Source organism: Anomalospiza imberbis, chromosome 7 (genome assembly GCF_031753505.1).
Source record: "Anomalospiza imberbis isolate Cuckoo-Finch-1a 21T00152 chromosome 7, ASM3175350v1, whole genome shotgun sequence".
Lineage (NCBI taxonomy): Eukaryota > Metazoa > Chordata > Aves > Passeriformes > Viduidae > Anomalospiza > Anomalospiza imberbis.
This window is the reverse complement of record NC_089687.1, coordinates 25,474,088-25,501,335: the sequence shown is the minus strand read 5'-3', so window position 1 is coordinate 25,501,335 and position 27,248 is coordinate 25,474,088. Positions and strand designations below refer to the sequence as shown.

At 37.5% G+C, this 27,248-nt stretch overlaps 1 protein-coding gene across 6 annotated transcripts in view; it reads right to left on the bottom strand.

Annotated features, from left to right (window-relative positions):
- The window catches only part of PARD3B (par-3 family cell polarity regulator beta), a 533,875-nt gene that overhangs the window by 259,843 nt on the left and 246,784 nt on the right, over positions 1–27,248 (bottom strand). For 5 of the 6 annotated variants that reach the window (XM_068196079.1, XM_068196075.1, XM_068196077.1 and 2 more), the window contains exons 3-4: positions 16,139–16,307; positions 679–785 (exon numbers count right to left, since the gene is read on the bottom strand). In XM_068196079.1, the coding sequence (XP_068052180.1) occupies positions 679–785; positions 16,139–16,307 (276 nt within the window). The remainder of the gene's footprint in view (positions 1–678; positions 786–16,138; positions 16,308–27,248) is intronic. The other variant, XM_068196081.1, reaches the window with a different exon arrangement.

Here is a 27,248-nt window from a genome sequence, read left to right as displayed (position 1 = left end):
GCTGACATTCAGAGATTCTAAAGTATTTCACTGGTTTATAAGTAATGTAAGAACACTTTCCCCACACACAAAGCTTCAGGTCTTAAAACTGCAAAGTAGAACATGTGGCCCAAGTGTGACTAAGACAGCATCACTTTAAGATTAAAGACAGTCTGCAAAAACATATGATTAAGAGTTACTGCATCTTCGCTAATTGTGGCTTTGCAATAGAACTTAGTAATAACTATGCTGAAAACAAATTTGTCCTCAAAAGGGAAGAGTCAGGTAAAACAGAAAAGTGGGATAAAGAAGAGACCATGCAGGATAGTAGCAGGGTACCAATGATGACAGAAATACCATTAGAAAACAAGAGAAGTGAAAAAGAGTGCAAGACCAAAGAAGCAATGGTAAACTGGACAACATGATACTGAAAAAATAAATAACTGCTGAAAGTTCAGCTCATATTCCAATGCCTTATGACACCACTGAGCTTTATGTAAATCTCTTATTAAAAAAATAGAACCACTGTTAATTGACTGTATCATCTAAAAAACTATTTTTCCAGAGGAAATTCTCTACAGCAAATGTGTATAATGCATTTTGTTATAGATCCAAATACATATATAGCTTATAAAACTAGTATATACCAACAGGTAAGAAAGGTTTTGGTCTTAAAAACGTGGGTTACATGACACCTACTGCCACAACATGCTTGAGACCATGATCACTGGAATGAGAAGCACTTGGGAAGTCAGCAGGTGCGCCCAAAGCTGGATCACTGCTCCTCCGTACCAGAAGTGGTGTGCCTGTGAGACAAAATAGAATTCAAAGGTTCAGGGATGCTAAAGGGATAACTTTAGGGCAAAGCTTCATGTGGTTAAATAAGACAAGTGTGCGGCACTTAAATATAAGCTTATCTGTGGTAATATCCACGTCTTAAATTACTAGATTTGATAGGGTTGTACCATTTCAGGTTTACTTAGCTAAATAAATGATAACATTTTTATGCACTGATGTAACAGACCTCCACCTATGAGCTACCTAAATTAGATAAAAACTGCTGACAAACAGGAGAAAAAGGCACCTCCTCAAAAAAACAAATGACTGGTTGCATGTATAAGTGACCACATGTACCATCAAGGGAGTGAAACTGAGATTATAGCTGTCAGTTATAATACTAATTACAGTGGCTGGGGTTGATGGCAGCCATAGTTATTAGATCTAGAAAAGAAGTTCGAACATGCAACAGTTTTCTTGTTAGATGTTAACAAAGTTGAGTGACTCTACCACATTCACTTTCAGCACAACTTTGTCAATATAGCTGGAATAAATACCTCATGTTGATGAGGGGCAACCAGAGAACCTAATGCTCTTAACCCTTCCTCATGGTGAGCAAGTTTTTATATGCAGGTAATCCCTTGTATGCTCACTTCTGCAGGAAGCCAGTAAGAAAAGCAGAAGTAAGACTTAAATTTGTGTCCTGGTATTAAGGGAATACTTAAATATCTGAAGGTGAATATTGTTTTTTTCTGCCAAGTGATTATCATCTTAGTACCAAGAGCTATGCATGTATTTACAAGGAGGCTGGGTAGAAAGGGATTGATCACCAAATTTTGTTTGATTTTCCAGAAGGGTCAACAGGTCAAAATGAATCAAATCTGTCCACCCAAATATGCTTGTTCTTCACATAAAGCTGAGGAGAAATTTGTTTCCCTTCTAGGCATATTTGATAAGAAGGTGTATAAAAGCTAAATACAAGTTACTTCCTCTCTTTAAGATAAATACTTATACCTTAAAATAATTTTTTCTGTGTATGACTAAAGTTTTTGGTGGCCTGTATCCCATTTTTTATCTGTCCTCAATACAACAGTTTGAAAATAGATGCTGAAACATTTTTGTGTGATTCAACACAACTTGGTCTCCAACTCCTTTTGACATGAACATGAACAATACAGAGAAACTATTTAAAACCCTTTGTACTGGTACTTTTATTTGTAAAACTTGCACAACTCAATGAGCATACTGTTCCTTACACTCTTCAAAGCCATCCTCCCAGCCCCCTTCCTCATTTCTGTTATCGTTTTTCCAAGGTGAGAAATCCACAGTAAGTCAAAGAAGGTACAAAAAATTCCCCACAGTCAACTTAAGAGGTCAAAGATGGGAAGGGAGTGGGATGAGTGACCCCACACAAAAAGATCATTGTTATCAAGCTCATCCTCCTCCCAAAGCCAACACTCTGAAATTAGATTTCTCCTTTTTTCCTGAGCTGTCTTCTACAACTAAGTCCTCATTTCTTCCTCATTCCTCTGGCTGAGAGAAAGATGAAGACTACCAACCCTGTGACTGCTGGGAGACCCCTGCTTGTTCCACGACCTTCCAGCAGCTACATGGCAGGTGAAAGGTCTCCTGTACCAGACCACTTCAGCACTTCTGTCTGCTCTCTGTATTGACTACTTCAAGATCCTTCTTCTTACCACGTTCCCCATCCTCAGTTCAGAAGATCTCCTTTCCCTTGCTTTTTGTCAGTGTTTTCCAAAGAAACTGAAACAAAATTTATAACTGTCTAAACTTTGAAACTAAAGTCTGCAGGAGCAGCAGGATTATAGAGAATACCATTCTCCAGTTTGGGAAGATGGCCTAGCAGCTATTTTCTTTCTTTTATTCCTGCATACTTTTGCTTATTGCCATGAAATAATGAAATTTATGGTGCTCATCTGGAATGCTTCCCTACTTGCAGAAAAACAACTGGACTTTTTGGCTATATACAATGTTTTCTCTCTTCTCCCAGAATGTTGTAAATTTTAGGGTCCTACAGATCATTTTTTACTTGAAGAGAAAAGCAGAGACTATTTTCTTCATTTTTAAATGTATTTACAGACATGTAACATAATTTCTTGTACACAAATATCACATGTCATAACATCTCTGTGAAACAAGTCAGCTGTAGTCTTTAGCCAAAATTATACAAAACAGTCCCTCTGGCCCTTATTGTTTTATATGTGCACACCACAAAAACACAAAACAAACCTTTTATTAGACAAAGATAAACTGCATCAAAATGTGCTTGTTAAGAGACAAAATCCACAGCAAAGAGGATGGCTGGATGAAAGAGATGAGAAGAAGCTGTACTGCCCCTCCTTTTCAGGAGAGTCCCTTATTCCCTTTCATGAGACAGCAATTCTCAGCAGCTCCCGGAGCTAATGCACTCTGCTCCATCTCCCCTCACCTCCTCTGAGGCTCGGGCTGTTCCCTGCCATAAGAACACATCCCATGCCACTTGCTGCATTCCAGCCTGTGCCTCTCCCACAGGCTCCTTTCTTTTTCCAGCCTTCCCCCACCTCCTCTGCACTGCACACTCAGGTCTCTTGAAAGCAAGCACACTCCCTTGCATTCCCAAAGAGAAACCTCCCCACATCTATTGCTCAGATTCAATCTGATTCGGGAACTGGACCACATCCACTATCCATACATACCTTGAATTCGTTCATCCCCATCTTCCTCAGCCATGAACAAAGCGTACTGAAAAACCATCAGCAATAATGCTTATTACAGACACGCTGTAGAAAATTACACACATTTTCTTAAGAGATTCTGTCATCCATTTTCTTCTGTCAGGAAACAGAACGCTGCCTTTTCCTTACAGCTTGCCCTTAGTCAGGCTGTGTTTCCACATTATTCTACTCACGCTCTTACATTTGTGCTGAACATTTATAACAACCAATGTAAGTTCAAACACAAAATCCATCTTTCCCTGAATGATGAGAGAGAAAGAAGCTCCTTCCTGCATACCAAGTTTATCACAGAAACACGTTTTTTAATAAACACCACTGTTTTGTGCCAGAGTAGCACTTTGTATTTTAAACTTAGGAAATCTGTTCTAAAAAAATAGTTATCCTCATCTTGCAGCACTGCATCAGGAGTTCACAGACAACAAAAACTGAAACACATGTTCAAAAATTTTTCTCGTAATGACAGCCTTTAACCTCCCATTCTTAAAAAATTTGCAGAGTACCTTTTGTTATGGTACAGCACCTTCTAAGCACATGTGTCAGCCTTCTTCACAACACATACTCTTAGACAAAGCTAATGAGGAAAAAGTCCTGCAGTTATCCTTGCCTAAAGTCTATCACTTATTTTCAACCAATGTGGATCAATCTTTTCTTTTTCCTAGCATGACCCTCAAAAATTAGTATCTACATAGACTCATGGTTAACAGTGTATTTTCCTTGAACTCTTATGTTTTGGAAATATTTTTTTAACTGTAAATATGGTTGAAACAAGCATATGGTAGAAACCACACTTAGATTTAAACTGGTTGCATTAGGGAAGGAAAAAAAAAACAGAAGACAGATTTCTGCCATTTGTGTACAATTAGAAAGTCAAAATTTTCATCAACACAATGGCAAAAGAAACATCTCTATACCAGATGTAACCCGATTGCCTTAGTTTGTTTTGCTAGTTGTTTAAATTTCACCAAAAATGCTGTACACAGATATTAACACATGACCAGGAGTGTGCTCTGCCTCACCGAAGCCCTCTGGCAGTTCAAAAATCAGCACCTGAGGTTAGGAGGGCCCTGGCAAACCAGAAGTGACGTGTTCAAGAATCCTGTGCAACTGCAGGTAAACAATGCAAGATCTGGATTTCCGTACACAAACATGGTCTGGGGAACTTTGGAGCTCCAGCTGCCCCTGCTGAGATCCCCCTAAGCTCCACACGGTTTCCAGGCTCTGAGTTCTAGCATCAGATTTCAGGCCTACATGTGGACAGTTGAGTACCACTCAAGATGACCGATATCACGAAAAAATATTATTCCTATCCTTCCTTAATTTCACTCATTTGCTCTAATGTCTCTTTGCTCAGGAAAGCACAGTCCACCTCCAGCCTGAAATCCATTTATTCTTTGAGGTTTAGGCTGTGGGTTGCTGAAAAATGCTGAAGACAACCAGACTTTATCGTCCATGAGAATTTTTGGCAGGCTGAGCTATCTATAATGCAGTCAAATCATGTACTAAAAATTGATTTTAGCAATGCATTGGATGCAAACACTCTCAGAAGACTTTTAGGTAAGCTGACAAACCAAGGAACACAGGAAACAAGCACAGGTGTATTGTGCTACAGCATCAGTGACAATTAACATGGTTGTTGGTTTGTTTTTCTAGGTGACAGGGAAGGATTATTCTAGAGCCCAACCAAAGATACACTTGGACAGCATACTGTAAGTGGGTAGAAAGGGATTTACAATAAATCACCTAGGCAGTTAAAGTAATAATTTAGAATTCTGTTCCTGAATTAAAAAATGCTGACTATGATGGGAAAAGAGCTGTCCATCAAGTGTGTATCAAACTATCAGCTACTGAAGGCCATACCAATGACAATTACTCTGCTGTCTGCTTCCAAATTACCCCTGCTTGTACAGACAAATTATTTTCTTACCTGCAGATGCCTCCAAATATTTTTTCAGAGTTCCTTCTGAGCAAATCACAATGTTTCAAGCTAGTTGAAACAACACACCTAAATACTATATGCATACACACACACACACATACACACACACACACACACACACACGTGTAAAATTGTACTTCAGCAGGGACAATTCCTGGCTAGAAGAGCTCTGAACAGACAAAACAAACAACAACCATTTATATCAAGAAGCCAAAATTGCTTTTAAACTCATCTTGTCATGAAACAGGTCAAGCCGGGGAAACAAAGTTAGAAGTAAGCTTTAAATTTATATTTAAATACAAAAGAGATTCAGATATGTGCCTCTTTTTCTCCTTTTTATCAGACAATTTTCACATTAACAGGCATACAGACAGTTCTTCCAATCAGCACTTTTTGAAAGCACCAAGCAATCAGTGTGTGTAAATTATAGATATATTACCACCACCTGAGGCATCATGGAATGTTCTGCCATGTACTTCAAATGTAGCTGACATGGGCTTGTATGTTCTACCTTGTGATGGTACTGCACAGCTTTTTCTATTTTTTCAATATACAGTGCTATGCTGATGTGACTTCTATGTTTAAAGCTAACTCAAATTGCTTATAATAGCACCTATCAATACAATTTCAAATCTACAGCTGTGCTTCCCCAAGTGCACAGTGCACTTCTTAAATTCCCAGGGATAGAAGATTAATGAACCAGGATGGCATAATGGTTAAGACAATTGACTTACATCTACAAACAGGTGAAACACCAGTTCCAGCAAGCACTGTCTTTTACACATCAACCCAGCACAAAGTGCTTCTCTATCATTCTAAATGAGGTGCAATTTTTCTTGCAAAGAAAAACAAAAGCAATGGCCTACAGTAAAACTCAGGAATGGCTTCAAACAGATATTGTTTTGGGGTGATATTTTTCAGTGCCAGTTATTTTTTTAATTGTTTTTTCTGGTTGCATGTACTATAATGTATTAAATCAGGTTTCAGCTATGAAGCACAAGAATTGTTCTCTCACAGTTTTTATAACCAGAACGGAATTTCTTTGGAGTTAACAGGGCTTAATGAAACAACTATGAAATGTTTACATTTACAGCTTTTGCAATTTCAAAGATGGACATGTAAGAATCACCTACACACATTATTTCAATCATAAAAATCCTGTTTTCAGGATCAAAATTCACTTCCATATGATAAGAAGTAAATCACTTCTCAAGGCACCAGGACATATTCATCTACAGAGACTGTATAAATAATGCTGGTACTTTCTTCCCATTTAAATATTTTTTTCTCAAAAGAGCTTCCAGAAGGACAGGACTTGAATTTGGATCTTAATCAGGTATTCTTTTCTTGAACTTATGGTCATAACACAAGCCAGATACAGCATAATTTCAGGATCTTCTCACCTCTATCAACACAGTACTTCTATTTTCAGCTCCTTATCAGACAGACAGGGAGCACCCAGACTTACTGGAGTCCAGGGAACAACATGACTGCTCTAAAGGATCCTAGCTACAGGTACCACATGGAAGAGACTGGGTAAAGGCAGGGAGCTACAGCAGATTACTGGAGCAAGGATCAATTAGCTCACAACAGGCAGTTGGGATTTTTTTTTCCCCCTCTCCAACTCAAACTCAAGCAAAATGTGCAACTCTTTCCCTTGCTGGGCAGACTGGTTAGGAGTTTTGTGAAAACACATTGGCCATTACAAAAAAGAAGCAGCATCTTCCAGTATGGGCCAGGCTTTCTCTTATTCTTGTACAAATGAAGCATCTTCATGAATCTCAGTATTTTCCATCCACTGACTGATGTACATCCTACAATTTCCATCTTTAAACACAAGATTAAAAATTACAGCCACTTCAAACATCTTATGTTTTTCAATTATTATTTTGAGGAGAAAAAATGTTGTGCTTCATTAGAATTTCCCTACACACATATACACAGGGGCCTTTTGCTTTGGTTTTATTGTTTGTTTAGGGGGTTGACGTTTGGAGGTTTTGGTAGGGTTTTTGCTTTGGCTGATTATTTTTTTAAGCTTAATATCCTTCCAATGGCATTCAGATGTCAAAAGAAACTGAACTCCAGATATTCATAAAACATAAGTTGTCTTAGTCATTCAACTTGCTGAACACAACAAGAAGTATTCATCTTACTAAAACACTGGGATTTTAAGCAGAATATTACCTGTAGTTACTGAATTTAAATAAATCATTTTAGAGTAATATATACTATAAGACTTTAAAACTAATAGATCTTAGACTCTCGCACCTTATTTTTATTCACAGATTGAAAGGTGAAAATAAGTATTTCTTCTATTTCAATTCCCAGCCCATATCTCAACTTCAAATGAAATACTTAATGAACTGTACTAGTTGAATAAACTGACACAAAGAAAATATTCTGTGCACCTGCAAAAGAGGCCTTGCTGCCAAAAGCTGGTTTAGCACTTCAGCTAACATCAGTTACAGGTGCTTATGCAGTCACTTTTTCATGGTTCAATGATTTAATTTTCTTTAAAACTTTGGCAGCTAAACTGTACAGCTTGAATATCACTTTAGCAGCATTTTATTGCAAGTAGTAGAGTTGCAAAGCAATTTTTTTGAGTATTTTAACTGTATTTTAAAGGATGATCACAAATTACAGCATTAGTACACATTTCTTTAATAATTAAATATGACCAGTGTTTCACATATGTAATTTAAATTAAGAACCTTTTCTGTTTTACCGTTTCCATAAAAAGAGATGTCTTACTCTTGCAGATGTTGTTATTTTCTATTCTGGTCACAGTAAATTCGTTTTAGTCTTACATTTCAATCTTGTTCCTGACAATTTTCTAAAATAAAAGAGTGAAACCTCCTGAACCTGAAACTTTCTGTGAGGTTGCAAGGAATAAGAACATAAGAGGAACTATATTGGGTCTACCACACCCAGTATCCTGAATCTAACAGTAGTAGCAAAGACTCAGGGACAAAGCCTGAGAGTGTTCTATCCTACCAGGTTTCAAAAAAAACCCTTTTAAATATTTTCAAATCTGTGTGGCATCTAGACAACCATATTTCAAGATACTAATGAGCCATGTCCTGTGAATTTGTCTAATGCTATTATAACTGATCAATTTTTGGTGTGTTAAATCAAATTTTATACTTTAGCTGAAGGCTTCAAAAGGAAATCAGTGTAGGGTTCTTTTGCTTTGCAACTTGTTGAACAATAGTTGTGTTTGATAGTCAAGTTTTTACATGGTGAGGAAATTGAATAATAACTTATTATTGATCTAATACCTTCAGACCTTTAGCTGAAGTCCCAATTGTTTTAACTTGAACAATTTCAAGCTATCCATCAGGCAAGCATAGCAGGCTCATTTTCTACCTGAAATACACATTTTGCCATATTGCCTCAGAGCTAATATACCTCAAGTACTGTACAGAATTATAAGCAGACACACTCTCCTCTGTCTTACTCAACACTAAGGGGTACTGACAGAGACTGCGCTACAGTTTTGAAGTATGATATACTACAGCTTTTCAAAACCTTCAGCTGCAAATACTTAGCTAAGTGGGTTGGTCTTTTTTTAAAGACACTACCTCTGAAACCAGCTATGCATCATATTACAAAAATACCAACAAAACCATCAACATCACAAAATCCATAAAACAGACAAAATCTGAGTAAAAGCACTAATATCAAACAATGTGTGTCAAAAAGCACCGTTGACTTTTATAATGGAATTTATTCCATTATATTTTATTTTAAGTCCCATTCATTACCTTTCCCAAAACCTTCCCCAAGGTAATAAAAGGCTGGAAATCAAAATCCCAGCTAGAGAGCTACTGCAGAAAAGTGTCTAACATGTGATGGGAAAATATTTTTCTCTCTAGTTAACATATTTTCATGGAAATGCCCCTCTTACTCCAAAGTACGGCATATTAAACCACGTCCAAAGGGAATAGAGACAGGCAGAATAATGGATGAGGAACAATCTTTTGGGAAATCAGAGACAGAAGGGCTATTAAAAAGAGAAGAGATACTTTAGTAACAAACTATGCACATAAATTTATTACCTACCCTAGCACTAAATTCTTGGGTACAGTGAAAGGAAGGAAAGACTGGCCTGTTTTGTAAACAGGCAACTCCAAGACAGAAAAACACATGGAAGTTTTATATACATCTTTACAGAAACCATTAATGCATTATTCTGCTGTAATACAGAGATACAGAAAAACTCATTTTCATTAATCAAGGACAACTAAATAAGACCAAGCTTAAGTCATGAGGTCAAAATATACCAGACTTTCCCTCTGACTGAAATGAAAAGTTATCTTCAAACCTTTAGCTTGCCTGAGAACAGAAACCATTTGTTTTAGAAATGCAAGTAGACTTGAATTGATCATCACAATTCTTTTAAAGCAGATTACACTGGATGCCACAGAGGAGAAAAATCTATCAAGTACAGTGTCATCCTCACAACGCCTGTGGCGAACAGCAGAGAACAATATTTTATATCATTACTAGGAGAGGAGCCATCCAGTGCAGTGAAAGAGAATACAGCCATATTTCCTTAAGGAAATCAGCAGTATTCTCAAATCACAGAAAACAGCATGTTCTTCCATAATGCATTTCTTTTGAAATGTACCAATTTCAAAATGTTAGTTTTTCCAGAATGTTACAGGAGAGAATTCTGACTTGAATACAGTACACTCCATGTACTGACAAACATCAGAATGTTCAGCCAATAAACTGACGTTGCAAGATTAAGAAGAAAAGGATGGCTTTCATGCAAGAAAAAGTGTCTTTCCTGCTTACTCTTGTATGCTATACATAAGGCATTAGCAACATTTGGTTTATCAGATTAATAGTTTCACATTGTAAGTCTTCACAAATTTTAAAAATACATAATAATGTGGTTTCCTCTGTATTTAAAAACACGGTCTGCATATCTGTAGTATCTCAACTCCAACTTGAAAGAGGACTAATCAAATAAATGTTGTTTAAAATGCCCCTAAGCCTACTTACAATGCTTCCACTTCAAAGAGGATGAGAAAGAAAAGAAATTCCTTCCAAGCTCTGATGTTACACAGAAATTGTCAACATCCGTTCCCTGGAGGTAACAATTTAATCCTTGTCAGGCCTATCAGGGCAGAAACTTCCAAAAACTCATGGAAGAAACCTTCCCTTCAAATTCCTTGGACTTCAAACTAAGACACTGCCAATGAAAGCACCTCTGCTCACTGACTTAGCAACCCAAACACATAGGGCAAATCAAAGTAAGTGTCTTAAACAATCCCATGAAACACAATTTAAACTAGAAAAACCCCAAAAACACAAGAATACACTAAGCTCATTGAGTATATTCTCTGTCTGAAGCACCTTGAAGGCAATTCCATAAGAGTGCCAAGTAACCTTTCCCAAATGTCAAAAAGACATGGCCAGAACACCACCAAATGCATCAAAAATGGACAAGGAAAACCTTCTAGGCTACTACTCTTATAATCCTGTACTAACTAGCCCTTCTGAGGGTTGAAACATTCCCAGAAATCTCTGTTTTCAGGGGGAAAAAATGTTCACTGAGAAGAAGCTACATAAAATGTCCAGAACCGAAAGAACTGACTGCTCAAAAGCACAAGTGCCTGCACGCAGCTTTAACTCCAACTACCATTACCACTCGTAAGCTTATTTTAGGAGAGAGACTGTAATCAGTCATTCCAACCATTATTTTCACTCAAGTCTTCCACTTGCCTAGAACACTGCTTAGATGTGCAGACATGTACATACAAAAGGAGAAAATCTCAGGGATTTGCTATAAAACAAAGTCATGCAAAATTTGAAATACCGAAGTTAGACCTTCCAATGGCATAATCAAGACACTGCTCTATTCACCATTGAAAGCTTGTAAAGGGAGGAGCTAACTCCTGTAGTTTACAAGAGTATTTTTTAACCTGCTATCAATAACTGTTACAAGGAATTATTTCTTTATGTAATCTCAACTTTAAACTAGTTTACACTAGTAAAGGTATCAATTGATAAAGAGCATAATTTTATTGTAATAGCCAACAAAGTAATTTAATTGTCTCTGCTTCCAGACTGTACTCAGAAAACAGCTTCAGATTCTTCAAACCAATTCCCAAATAAAGGGAAAACGAATAAAAAAAGCAACAGACAAAAAAAAATACAAACAACCCATGGAGACGCCTACATTAGACCTTACTTTTTCCATACCTTAGTATTCAAAATCAACAGGCATCTTTCAATGCTGCGTGTCTTCTTCCAGACAAAATCCTAACTACTTAACACCAAGGAGATGAGTAAGACAAAAGCAACAATTAATTTTGTGTGTACTCGACCATCATTTACCAAGTGAAGCAAACACAACACTGAGCCAGTCATGAGGGCATTTCCAGCTGAGATTGACTTTTCCATAAAACGGATCCTCCATAAATAAATTAGTGCTCTCTCCTTCCTGCCCATATGGACTGAAAAGGAAAAAACAAATTGACATAATGAAAATAACTCCCCCCTTCCTGTTCCACGACCCACCATGTGGGGAAAACCACTAGAAAACAACAGTAAACTGTGAGGTCCAAAAGGGAAACAGGAGCGCTACTGGCACGCTTACAGGTGCACAGAAAATTACAAGTCATTTTATGAGAGCCATAATCTCTTTCCCTGGGATGTGTGTCACCTTACACTCACCATGGGCTGAAGTCATGCAGTTTACAAAGTATTCAACACACTGTGATTTCACTGTTCATTGCAGGGTTTTGTCTACACACAGTTTTATAATTAGGAAACATGGTACCAAAAAAAAGGCAGTGAAGAATTTGCAATGGTATTGGGGGTTAGAGATGTTGAAGCTTATCTCCAATACATTTTTCAAATGTACATCAGCTATTGCAGCATTTAGTTGCCTGTATCATTCTTTGAAAACTGTTGTCATGGCCACATCATTATTGTACTCTGGGAAATTCTGCTTACAAGAAACAGTAATACAAGACAAGCTCTGCTGCCATCCTAGCAACTGTCTCAATGCTCTCATATCTGCAGAAATAATAAAATCAGTAGATCAATTTCTTCCCTGTTTCAAACAGCTGCCTGAATACATTAAACAGTTGTGTGTTTCTCTAAATTTTGTCATATATATTAGCAGGTGCTTTATACCATTTGTATTGTAGTATGAAATGTTTTCTTTACCTGAGCACAGATTCTGTCAAATTGGGATTTTTGCTTTTTCACTATTAAAAGACACTGTCAGCAACAGCACCTGCTAATCCAGTGATGTGTGGCAGGGAGGGAGGCACTTAAATCTGTTTGCACCTCACCTTGTGTTATGGACACAGAAGATACCATGTCCATGAACTTCCTACATTTTTCTTAAATTAAATATAAGAATCCACAGTTGCACTGGTTTCAGAACAGAGCTAGCTTTAAAAGTAGAGAAGTGTTTATTTCGGGGAAAAGAAAAACACCTGAATAATTTCCTGAACTGTTTTATGAAATACATACTAAGAAAGTAATTTGGTATAAAGTAAATTAAACTTACTTTTTTGCTCTAAAATTTTGGCAATATATGAAAGCAATGTAAACTATGAGGCTATTTTAGCTTTTGAGTCAAAAATAAGATTTTTTTTATTTTGGCTTACTTTCAGAGTTACAGATGATAAAGGGAAAAATAAAGGGTAACCAACTACATAATGGAAAATTTATGATTTCAGACAGTGAAGCTGATCATTATTTTAGAATAACAAACAGAAAAACACCCTCAAAGAAGTAACCATACAATAAAAATACCAAAAAGTAAAATTATTGCCATCTCTATCCTAACAGGAAGGGCTTTAAGATTTGGTATAATATACAGTTAACCTAACTATGCCACATATACAGTTTATAAAAGACAGAAATATTTTAAGGCAGTATCTCATGTGTCCTATCCAGTGGCAATTCTCTCACATCTGACAAGAGCAGCATTTAGTTGCACGTGATTATTAAGCACAAGCACTAAGTATTACACAAGCAGATCATCAGCCAGACATTGTTTCTACATAAAACCATGGATCTGATTTTGTAAAATATAAAACATTCAACAGAAATTAACAGGCAAAATTATTCCACAATTTGACAATTCATATAACGATGCAATTCCCTCCTAAAAGCATTCTGGAAAAATTCTCGGAAAGGTGAGTACCTGATGGTTCTTGAAGCACAGCTCTACCATGGAAAGCAACACTTTTTTCCTACCTACATATTCAATCACATGCTTGCTTCCAAAATAAGAACGGCTTTATAAATTATTATTATTTATTTCTGCTAGCGAGAGTCAATTCAATAATTAGACAGGAAGCCAGACTACTGTGGTTCATGCATCAATGATATTGATGCAACCAAATTGTCCTTCTATTTCTTCATTTACTTTTCAATTTGCCTCTAATGGAAATAGTCACATAATTTAAGGACTAGGCACTTGTACACAAAAGATAAAGGCAAAATTTAAGTCCAAAGAAATTGTAAACCATGATGTAAAATCCAGAAGAGAAAACAATTACATTGCAGAGCACAAACTAAGTTACAGGACTAACAGGTAGAAAATCTTTCACTTACCCTGCTAAATAAACCAATCTGAAACAGAACTGAGGAGACAATGATCTCTTCTTTTAAGAAGCAAGTACCATTTTAACTTCAAATATATGTTAGTATTGCACTGATAAAAAAAAAATAGAACCCTGACTGCTCTTTCCACATTATATTTCATCTCCTTTATGCTCTCCAGTGGGATTTCATAAACACTAGCAAATTAACAATGTGGTAGCTTACTGATGAGCTCAAGAGCTTGAGCACTTAACTGCTGTACATGAAATTGTGTGAAGCTGAAGTACTCCTCTCTCCAACCCTCAACTTATATAACAACAGTAGGCGAGACTAAACACTTTTTTTTTAAAGTAGCGCTCAGAGGTATTTCGAGAACAATCTCTACTTTCTGAAACATGCTAAAATGTGGTAACAGCACAATTTTAAAATATGCAAAAACCGAAATGGCAAAACTTTTAACCACCGAACCTTGAGCTACAAGTTATTCCATATCTCATGCTTACCAAAAAACATGGACAAATACCTACAAGTTATGTCAATAATAAGTCTTGTCTCAAGATTTTCATTTATGAGATTTTCCTGTGTGTCATTAAATATGGAAAAAGATTTTTCTATTTTAGAATATGGAAAAAACAGATACGATCCATTAACACAAATTTTTCTCTAAAACTTCTCATGCAGCTTGAACTTTAGAATTTTCTACAGCAGGCATAAAAATGAGCCCAGGCTTCTGTTAGAAGTTAAGTTACACAACTTCATCCAGTGAACTTTAGTTGAAATTTTATTTTAGCTCACTGCTTTTTTTAATTAGCCTTTTCCTTTAAAAATGCAATTAAAATAGGCAAGTGAGCATTCCATTTCTCAAGTTGTAATCAGACTACTCCATGAGAGTAGCACAACTAGAGAAAGTACTTCTGCCCTTTCCCCAGCTGGTTACACTCAGGTTTTATTGCACAGCATTCGGAGACTGCCAGCAGCACTCAGGAACATGGGTGAGCTGGGCAACGGGCACTGGTGGGATGCAGAGCAGCCTCTCCTGAGCATCATTCATTTGCTTTACAGGCAGACAGTCACAGCATTTACCATCAGTCTAGTTTTGAAAGCTCCTGTATCCAGTCCTTATGTGACAGCCCAGCCTACTCTCAATCCAAGAAAGTTTTTCAAACTGCTTTGTGTACAATATACAAGACTCCACTTTTTTATAATTGGAAACCAGTCAGAACTCCTGGCTATCCAGGCATACTTGAACAACACAGGGCACCAGAGTTGCAGCAGTTCATGCAGTACCCTCTGATGTAAGAGGGAATTAAGCCTTTCCTAATCACAGTCTGCTCACTTGAAAGTCAGAAAGGCAAATGGGCCCAGTTGTGCAACTTCTTTAAAGGCAAACAGCCAAACTGTTTGGAACCAGCATATCCCTCTTCCCACCTCCCACACCCAAAACAGGGCACTAGCTCAGACAACTGGTAAAAGTACTTGCACATAGCAGTTTTACACTCATTGAACCCAGGTTCCTCAAAAAAACTCAGGGGTTTTTTTGTGGGTTTTGTTTGTTTGTTTGTTTGGGGTTTTTTTGGTTTTTTTTTTTCAATGACGGTGATATTTGAAAATCCTTAGCAAAGGCTTCATCTTGTGCTCTTTCAGAATACTATGATGGATTGTCAGCAACTCCTGGCCCAGCACAAGACATCCCCAACAGTGCCAAGGAGAGGTGTCCAAATGCTTCTTGAACTCAGTCAGGCTTGGTGCTGAGGAATGTGTTCAGGTTCCCAACCACCCTCTGGGTGAAGAACCCTTTCCTAATATCTGACTTAAACCTCTCCTGACTCAGCTTCATGTCATTTCCTTGGGTCCTGTCACTGATCACCAGGGAGATCAGTGCCTGGCCCCCCATGTCCCCTCATAAGAAAGCTTTAGACCACAATGAGGTCTCCCCTCAGTCTCCCCTTTTCCAGGCTGAAGAGACCAACAGACCTCAGACCCTCCCCATATGGCTTCCCCTCAATGCCCCTCATTGAACTGCAAGGCAAACAATGGGATGCTAAAAAAAAATATCTTGTAATATATAAAATCAGATTACAAACATACAGAGAAAAAGAAAAATGAAAGAAAAAAACATACAAGATATACATACCCAGTTTTAGGGCAGAAGGAGTCACTTCAATCTCACCAATGGGCTGAAAGGCAGCCAGCTGAGTTGCTACCTCTGTCTCAAAGGAGTCTGGGCTATTTCTGTCTGTCACATTCCCATTGGTGCTGTCAATCTTATGGGGAGTTTCTTGTTCATCATAAATGGCAATAAGCTATCAAAACAAAAGATAATGTAGTTTGTGTAAAGTGTTTCCAAACTTCACTCTTAAAAAAAAAAACCAAAAGCTTATACTTACTTTAAAGTACAAAATTAATGATCTTATTTCAGAACAGCTAACAACAAAAACACAGATTCCAGAAAGCACAGACATTTGTGTTTAGATACACTGACTTCAACGTAACTTAAGTATAAACTTCAGCACTGCCCTGCACTGACACACATTCTCAGAGTTAGCATGCTACCATTGGTGAGCATTTTACATTATTTCAAAACACTTAGAGATGAGCACGTTTGAAAACACAGAACAGCATTTAATTCTTTGGGGTAGAGAGTGTTATTAAGTCTAAAAAATTTTAGTGCTACTGACTGACATGCTGCACAAAGGTAACACAACCACAGAAGCTGCACTGAGCGAGCAGATGCACATTTTATTTGTAAAAACATAACAACTACATTCCAAGGACAAGACCCATCCAACACAATGAGAGAGCATGAGGCCTCCCTAGCTGTCCAACCCATGTCTCTGCAAGGATGAAAGTTTCATGGTCCAGCACAGCACATACACCCACCTCCCCAGCACTTCTCTACCCACCACAGATCTGTCCCTTCCTCCCATCCTGCCCTGCAAGTCTGGACCAGGTACACATTTCTGAGAGCTGTCAGTCACTGGCCCTTACACCACTCCAGGCACATGGGAAGGCTCCAAAGTCTGCTGTCCAAGGTCACACCAATGTGGCCACAAAAATGATACAAAACACCAGAAAATTTATTTTTTGCCTTTGTTAATCTGCTCTTTAACAAAGATTATCCTTTTGGTCTCTACTAATATAAAGTGATCAGACTGTGGTTATGCAGCCTCATCAAGAAGAGGCTCACACACATGTAGCTAGGTGTAAATCGTATTAAAGTTCCAGGAAAACAGTTAAGCATGTAACAGCTCTGGGTAAACAAACCAAAATATTATTAAAACAAAATAGAAGATATGATGTTTTCAACTCAGGGATGCTTGGCACTCCAGAGTCCTCTTCAAAAGCAGAGGAGATAGGAGTAACAGTTCAAGTGTTTTCCCTACCCCACCACCTGACATGAAATAGTTCTTGTGACATTTAAATGGCAAACACTTTGCCTGTGGTGCTCATTTATTTTACTTTTTCTGCACTCCTTGAGATTATCTATTGTTTTCCAGGCTAATCATAAAAAAATACCACAACACACACAACTGGTTAGGCAACATCAAGATATACACAGAAACAAGTTTAAAGGATTGATTTGCTACTTTTTATATCTCTCTCTGTTATTTTAAGGTATACATATGCTCTCTCTTATGAAAATATTAGTACATCAAATCTCCTCTGACACTTCCAGGAAGGGTCAACAATTATATCCTATGAAAAACAATATACTGAAACAAACGTTTAAACAAACTCATTTGCCCAAGGGAAGAAACGAATGTATGAAGGAAAAGGAAAGAAAAATCCTGAAGTGCTTCTAAAAGGAAGAAACTGACATTTTCAGGTCTTCCACTCATTTATAATTTGGTTGCTAGAAATGTGTCAGCTCATATTTACCAAGGCACATTTCAGAGACACACAAAACCCCTTAAATAATTAGGTAGAAAACTTGCTCTAGTTTTCCATGTGGAGCCTGTTTCCTTTCCATGGCCATACAAATATGTTTTTACAACACACAATTTGTTTTTTACTTGTCCAAACCATATAGAAGATTCACTCCCATCACAAGGACAACTCTTTGTAGTTTATTCCTGCATAACATGTAAAGTACCCAAGTGTTCACACTGCATTAGTTATGTCCCAAAATTACATATAGCCAAAAAGGCTGACTGAGATCCAGATATGAACAGATCACAGAAATTTTCTCTAGTACCAAGAAGAAACAAATCAAAACCCCCATCTTATTGTATCTTTCATTTGTTTCTAAAATGACTATTCATGTTCCTGCTATTTTGGCAGCTCATTCTGATTCAGTAAGTTCCACCAACATTGTACACCAAAAGGTTTGCTTTCTCAGTCTCACTTTTGCTGTGGAAATTTGATTTCTGTAAAAGAGGCTGTTACTGATGAAGAGGAAATTGGAGATTGTGTAGGACTGTGGCACTGAAAGCACTTTAGGTAATAGCAGGATAAAAAGTTCATTTGAGCATCCACAATGTAGAATGGACTAAATGAAACTCGGTTGTGATTTGATGGGAACAACTGAACTCCTCAACCAGACCAAGCTGAGTTTCCCCTTGGTTTCACACCATAGAAATCATATTAAATGCTATATTACTTTGGAATATTCTAAGCTTACTGCCCCAGGATATTGCAGAGGTGAAAAGCAACAATTGGTTTAAAAAATTAGACAATGTCATGGAAAACACCAGGAAGAACAGTTAAATAGGTAGGTACAAGCACTACCTCAGTCTTAGAAACCTCCCAAACATATAGTAGTATAAACCAGAAGGGCAAATCAGGACAAACTGATGCTATAATAACTCTACTTCTATGTGCTTTCTGCAAGTATTTTCCACTGGTCACAGGCAGAGACCAGGGCAGCAGCCACATACTATTGCATATTGTGGTTTCTAAGCACCACACCTTTCTTCAGTCCTCAAAAGTGCAAATGAATCTTTTGCAGAAATAATAATATAAAATTATTTTAACAGGCAAGTCAGGTCACAGACTCCTGACACCATGAGATATGACAGACACCCCTACCTACCTGCCAGCCCCAAGAGGCAAACTGCATCATGGCCACAGCACGGCCATTTCCCTGCACTCCCAGCAAGGCTGCTCCCGCTCCTCACCACTGGTCACCTGTCACTTCTCCAGGGTGGGTGACCATGTCCTCAGGCTCCTTGTGAAGGGCTCCTCAGTGCAGGGACTCTGGTGGGTGGGCGCTGCCCTGAGGGCAGAGGGACTCCTGCATTCAAAGGCCCTGCCCAAGGCCAAGGGCATCAGTGGTGCCCACCCCACCTGTGGAGAACCCAGGTTAAAGTTTCGATTGCAGTGACATCCTCATTGATATCCTCATGTCACCAAGGGTCCCTAAAGCTCCTGCCCTAGCACTGTGTGACACTGCCCAAGAGCTGAGGTTACAAGTCAAACACCTTCCTCGACACCAGCTCAGGAATGAGCCAGGTGCAGGTAGGTTGAGGGGCAGAAATCACAGTGCCCAAGTGTGGGTACAGCTCCCAGATCTCTGCCTTATACAGAAGGATCACAAACACGTGATTCAGTGCTTCTGTCAGCTCTGCCCCTTGATGTACCTGCCACTCTCGGTCACCAGACAAGAAGGTTCAGCACATGGAGACATGCTGACTCCTCTCCTCCCAACTCCTGCAGCAGAGGTATGAGAAGAGATGACAGCACTACATCCCCCTCCCAGTTGTACCCACACCAGCACTCTACTTCCACACTGAGCATGAGCAGACAGGGCACAGGTGCAAGCCAACATCTGCAATACAGCCTGACAAAGAGCTGAAGAGGCGTCCACCTGAGCGTGACCACATAGGCCCAACACCTGCCTGAAAACAGGAAGCCTCTTACTGCTGACATTCTGTGAGTGACTTCTGAGAGAAACCCACAGTTCCTTAGTTTACTCCCAGGCACTATTTTGACAGATTAAAAAAAAAAAAAAACAAAAAAACCACCAAATAAACAATGAAAACCTATTTCTTTACAGTATGGAACACACCAGTAATTAAGTAACACAATCTAAACTCCCATTTTTTACAGAGTGTGGAAAGGAGATGCTACAGTACTGCCTATGGAGGTGGCAAAGATGTGATGCCTTTCCTCCACAGTGAAATAAACTTTGTTTTCTAAAATGTTTATTTGGGAGACAATTCCTCAAAAACATAGTTGCAGCAGCATCTTATCAGTAGCAATTCTAATACAAATACACTGTTAATCAAAGTATTATAAATATCTGCTTCAGCCTTTCAAAGGGAATTAATACAATTAAGGCTATGTAAATTAACAACTCAAAAATAATTCTCATAACTGACTTCTCATTTCCAGTATGGAAAATTCTTTAATTGGAACAGACTGCCAAAATCTTCTGATTGAAAAGAATTTTAGGATGCATTAAGAAATCCCCACAAACATATCAATAAAACAACACCACTGCTGGCAACACTAGTTTATTCCTTACTAGTTCAATATTTCAAATATTGAGAATTCAGAAGGTCAGCTGATTGAGGTTTTCTTAACACATCAAAATATTACTCTAGACATTTGTAAATTGAGCAATTTGTACACTTGCTGTAGTCAGGCATCTCTTTTTTAAAGGTTATTTAAGGAACATGAATATTTATTGTGAAAGATATATACGTATTTCTGTATAGGTGAAATGGTTCCACAACCATTATTGTTGTTATTGCAATATCTATTAATATCCTACCAGTTCCATAGAAAATCAATAAATTACCAAAATGTAGTACTTATCCATCATTTTCTGGTTACTAAATTCTCTCTACCAATACTGCCATAGTCACAACACAATGCAGCAATAACCAATGCTTCCATTTTATTAGCATTTTTGTGGTATCTCATTACAAGGCACTGTGATACAGCCAAATTCTAATGTTGTATGCTGCCCTATGGCACAGCTCTTCCAATACTTGACTGATATTTCAATTGCAAAGCTTGCAGAAAAGTCAAACAAGATTATGTACAAATTGCATGACTCCATTCCCCAACACACTCATTGGATTAAGATTCAGCGAAGGGCACACACTGCAGCCCTGCCTCCCTGGGCATGGGGAGGGACACCACACACACAAGAGGCAGCAAAAGTCCTCCCAAACTAATACTGCAACACTTTTGTTTCAGTCCTCCCTAATTAAACTTAATTAAACATAACTTCATGGAGTTTCAGAACTCTAAAGAAAAACATCCTCACCTTTGAACAAACAGCAGCGATTTAAGGCACTTGTTAAGTCAGAAACAGCTGACTTTACTCTGCCCTATACATCATTTTAAATAAAAGTTTTCATAATTATTTCTCTTCAACTACACTTTTGACAACTACATTATTGTTAATAAGGTTAAAACCTGTATATTTTACTAGCTTTTCTGTACTGAATTAGACAATAGACACCACTGCTTCCCTTCTGACCCCAAACACCAGGCGTTTACATGAAGTACTAAGGAAGAAATGGCAAAATACAAGCTTGTTTGCAATTAAATTAATCAGCTTTCAATTACTGTCAGGATAAAATCTCTAAAAGAAGTTCTCAGTCATAGGCTAGCATTGGTACATAATTGAAAAGATATAATTTTCAACAGCTGAAATTACATACTCAAAAACACAAAAAGCAATTAAATGCTCAGCTTCTATTAAAATTTTCATTCAAGTTGGAGGGAAATTTTTCCTCCTAATTTCTTTTTTCCACATTCACTTTATCTAGACTCTTCTCTCACTTAGGGACAACCAGAGGCAGTAAAATTGTGGATTTATTCCAGACATACTTGTTTCCTGTTCAGGTGCTCTCTGTCCATGATTTCAAATACCCATATAGGAAAAAAATACTTTTTTAAACCATGTCTTTGCTTCTGATGGCCAGTGCTCCTGTGAGAATGGTTCTCAGTTGCTCATATAATAATGTGGCTAAAAATGTTCCCTTTTACGGGTTCATTAGCAAAAGACTTTTCAGAGAAAGCCCCTGAATTTTAAGAAAGAGCTGTCAGGAGGAGTGAATGAAAAGCTCAGTGACTATTTAATTTAGCTTCATGGCATAAGGAGAAATGATGGCTTAAGCTACAGCAGAAACTGATGTTTGCCATAGGACCACGTTACCTTGTCCTCTGGCCCCTCAGTTCGGGATCTGTAGGACTAATCTTGCATTTATACCCACGCATACATAATGAAGAGATACAAAGATACAGTGTCTCTGTATGTGACACACTGATACCAGAACACAGCAATGTTAAAAATAATACTTAAAAATAATTTTAAAAATCAGAACTTCAATGAGCTATACTTTTAACTTATGCCCACGAGGGAACAAGAAGACTTTACATCGAGGCAAGAAGACTGAGAGCAAAGTGTACCATATGTTGAACCAAAAAAAAAGAAAAGTATTCACAAAGACACTGTGAAAGTTGCTTCACTCCACAAACCAATTAATGTAAAATCAGATTTTATATATTACTTTTGAAAGAATCCTGTTCAAATGGTTAAAAGATGAAAGCCTGGTAACAGTGCAACATAGAACTAAGGTAATTAGGGTCCCTCAGAATGGATGAAAGCATTATTTAATTTTTCAATTTAAAACTTTCCTGGAGCTCTACAACCTTTCTTCAATATTCTTTCAAGGTATTCTTCTAGTATATACTGATGAGTACTTGAAATTGTATTCTTGCATAATAGTATGCCTTGGAATTCCTTAAACTTAAAATAAAGGCTGTCAGGGAAAAATACCAATATACACACCATATGGCAAGCATTCCTTCACACCTACATATGAAAACAATTTACAGATATATTACATGAAAGCTACAGTGATTAGCTCATCTTGTTTATCTACATGACAAAACAATGTACACCAAATTGTCTTCCCAAAAACCACCTGACACTTTTCCTATCCATGTTATTCAGATTTTTTGGTACTGTCCAAAAGCAGCCAGGCACAGAATCCTACTACACACATACAAACACTGCTCTGCTCTGAAAAGTAGCCTCTGCTAAATTTCCAAGAATATAAAAATAAACATTTCAGCCTCTGCTGTGAAAAGTTTCCAAGAATATAAAAATATTAATAGGAACAGAAGCAGCATGCCTCGCAGCTGCCAGGCCCAACTCAAGACCCAGCCACTTCAGGAAGAAGGGAAAGGAGTTTTTGAAAGGTCGTTTAAAAAAAACCCATTGCCTGATTGATAAGCCCTTCTATAATTCTTCTTCCTGTCCAACCTATTCTTTCATGGACACACGTGACTGTACTTCAAACAATGCAGCTGATTGGGTACTTAACGTTGATATTTGTGGCAAAGTTTGATGAGCCCTTCAAGCATGACTGAGATGTAATTTTTTAAGCCACTTAGTAACTACTTGAGAGCTGTTATGGAGATCCATAGTACAATACAGACATTCCTTGAGGGTTGACTTCGGGTAGCTTCCCTGGCAGATATAAATGCTAGTGCTAAAATGTCAAGGATTTATAATTATGATGGCGGATGCATAAAACACATAAAACAAGCCTTATTAGGGTTGATTGAAGTAAATATACCAAAGGACATTTCTCCTTTCTTCTGTAAAAGATTCATGTTCAATGCTATTTGTAGCCTGTCACACTCATTATGCTTTCATGTGAAATAGCTTCAGAATTTTGCTAGACAACAAATGCCCTTTGCTTTTATTCTTCCTCTATCCAAGTGAAAAAAACAAATTGAAAAAGGACTGTGGAATGCAAGACTGATTATTTCTTTTCTGCTTAACTTGAAACTGAGTACTTTCACCTATATGGACTTTACAGAAGATGAGCTAATTTTGGAGAGTCCATTTCAAATGGCACTACAAAAATTTAGATAATTAATACCAAGGACTGCTTTATTTACTAGAACCATACTTGTCAAATGCACTTATTGGAATCAGTCATTGAAAAGGAAAAATTTACTGTGCCATGAAATAAGTCTATACTTAAAAATGAAAGTGATATCTTAGTTACTATATTGTGAGTAAGCAGCAATTAATGTTCACTCTCATAATATGAATTACAGCAACTTTATAATACAAATTTTACCTTAGAATATTACTTCAATGCTAAATTAACTGGTCAGTTACACAGCAACACAAACTCCACCTGACAGAAGCATCTTTGTTGAGAGAGAACCCACAGCAACTCTGGATACTCCAAGCTACACACAGTCAACTGAGGCAGGGAGTGGAAAACTCAAACTGCTCCCAGCTCCTACTGTGGCACAGGCATTACCACTCCTACTTTTAGTAGGCACCTTGCCTGGCCTTCAGAAGACTTCTCCAACATCAGCCTCTTCTCACACCTTTCCACATGCTTTTCAAGTCCTGAGCCAGCTTCAAATAACCTTTGGATTATCTAGGCATGTGAAAAATCTTCAGAAATTTAAACCAAAGTAAACTGTGGTGAAGAGGCATTATACCACTTCAACTAAGACCAGAGGGCATAACTGAAATTTTTAGGAATTTGAATGGCTCTCCATACTCTAGGCAATTATTTACAATGTTAAAAACCAATTTTTGTGCATCTGCAAGGATGAATATTTCACAAGTCTCTGGGCATCTGTTTCAGTGCTTGACCACCCTTGTAGTGCAAAAAAAAAAGTCTCCCATATCTTAACAGAATCTTCCTCATGGCCATTTAATGTCCATTACCTCTTCTTTTCTCGCTGTGGACTTTCAAGAAGGTAGGATGTCATCTCCTCTACACTCTCTCTCATCCTATGAAGTTCACTTACCCTTTCTCCCAAGTCTCATGTTCAATCCCTGATCTTGCTGGTGATCCTGTGCTGAGCTGGTTTCAAATATGTCAGCATCTTTCTTGCACCAAAGGAGACCAAAACTAAATACAACAGTCCAGCTGTGGTCTCACAAGTGCCAAACAGATGGAATTGCTTCCCTTGGCTACTGTCCTCTGAGTGTGTATTTAGCTTTCTTAGATGCAAACCTGAGACAAACTTAGAACAAATTCTACCAAATCACTTTCTTATTTCCTCTCTCACTGACTTGAAAATATGCATCATGTGCAAAAACACATTTTTGCTTTAGCCCCAATGACTCAATGACAGCATGTGAATTAGCTGTTTGGTTTAAACAGCTTTGATCTTTTTAGAGGACATTACAGGATGGGGCAATGGAACTTGGGAAGTAGAAAAGAAAAGCAGTACAAAAATGCTTGAATTGTAAAACCCATCAGAAAGTGTAAAACCATCTGTACAGCATAGCACACACAACAACTTCCATTAGTACAGACAGGCTTGATAAATCTTGGGATGTTGCCACACGTCATGCAGTTCTCACACTGTGTTTCTGTCTGCGCAGAAAAACATTTCAGTATTTACAACTGCCAAGAGTCCTATTCCTACTGATGCCTTGCTTAGTGAGACTGCATTATTTGCCCTGTCTTTGACAGTTTATATGTCAGGCTCTAGAAAGGCAAAAGTAAGCTTACAAAACTGGTTGTCACCTTGATGAGGAAAGGTCTGTCCCTAATGATAAACTAATGCTATCAGTCTCTCCTAGTTTGTTATTAATTCTGTCAATACACAGTATTCCTAGACACTTTCTAGTGCATTATAATAAAGTAAGCACAGCCCTTTGAAAAAACTAGAAAATAAATACTTTTTGCCTTACACATAGTGACCTCATTTGCAGAAGCAGCATTACCCTGTATGCTTCAGTAGTAGAAGTCAGCTGACCTTCACCTCTAGCAATCATGTCTCTAAATAAAGCTCCTAAACATCATGATGCTCTTCTGCATAAAATTTGAGACAGAGGAACATGAGGAGAGGGGAGAGACATTCAAAATAAATGGAATGGAAGTATCACCAAATTCCTCAGAATGTATTTAGTAGTTGGCTAGCTCACATGAACTGTTTCACCACGCTCATTAATAGAAGACTACAAAGTCAATCATTGTCACTCACACAAGAATTGCGTTTTCTTTTTCTTTTTTAAAGACATACCAGTTTATGAAGACTACAGCAACTGGAGAAGAAACCTACAAAGTTGTGCTGTCTCAGAAGATCAGTAACAAGCAAAATTGTGAAATATTTAGGAAGTTAAGAAGCAGCACAATGGTTCCAAACACACATATTCCCAAATTAATTACCAGAACAGAAGGGCTAGAAAAAAATTATTTTGACTTGACAATGTGATGCACCATTACTGTGAAAACAATGAAACTAAAAGTAACATTTCTAGAGATAGTCACATCCCTGGCAATAACAAAAAATGCTTCAATAAGAATTACTCATTGCAGCAATCAGTTCGTAACAGACATCCTACTGCTGCCTTGCTCATTACACTCCTTAGAAGAATGATCTACATATTATAAATTTCAGTCATTTTTTTACCCTAACATTAGCTGCCCACAGCATAATTGCATAGATAAGTTACTTAATTTCTTAGTAAACAAATTAAATGTCGACATCATGTCCAAGATCCACAGTGTAAAACTAAACATATTTTTAAGTTTTTCTGAGCATTAAAATTTGAATTCAAATGAGCAAAATGGTATCTACAAAGTTAGTAGCAGCTATGTATGTACACATGTGTGTTATGCACACCTTGGACATAAATGTGTTTACAAGCATCACATAAATAATCTTCTACTACCCATGGAATGATCCTTGTTATTCAGACATGAAGACATCCTATTAAAACAGGAAAAAATAACACTCAAAAAATTACAATAGTAGTAATGTCCTTGTCCTTCCACAAAGAATAGGATCCAAAAGTTAAAACCAAAGCATATTTTCTGTAAGTGATATTGTAATTGCTCATTAGATGGATTCTGACACAAACCTGATTTCTAAGGCTGAATTTCAATACCCTATTAAGTACACTGTTGAACACTCACTTGATGAAAAGTTTTTTGTAACATTTAACTATAAAAATGTGGACTGCAAGTCTAACCTCTGAGCAATTATTAAAATTATCTTAACATTTCTCAAGGAGACTAATTTCTGCAAGAAAGACCTTGAAAGAAAAGGGAACTTTTTTGTTGTACTGAATACACTGCAATATACTGAGCATTGTTTCTTAGCTACCCTAATTAAACTAAAAACTTTTAGTAGATAATAAAAAACAGTGCAGAATACATTTAGCCAAGATGTAGAATTCAATTAACAGTGTCCTATCACTCCGAATTACCGGTTTAATGTGATCCAAAGCTTTATTTTTTGGGAAAAAATAATCTTCATGCTCAGGGCATAGTTTAATTTTGATTACAGTA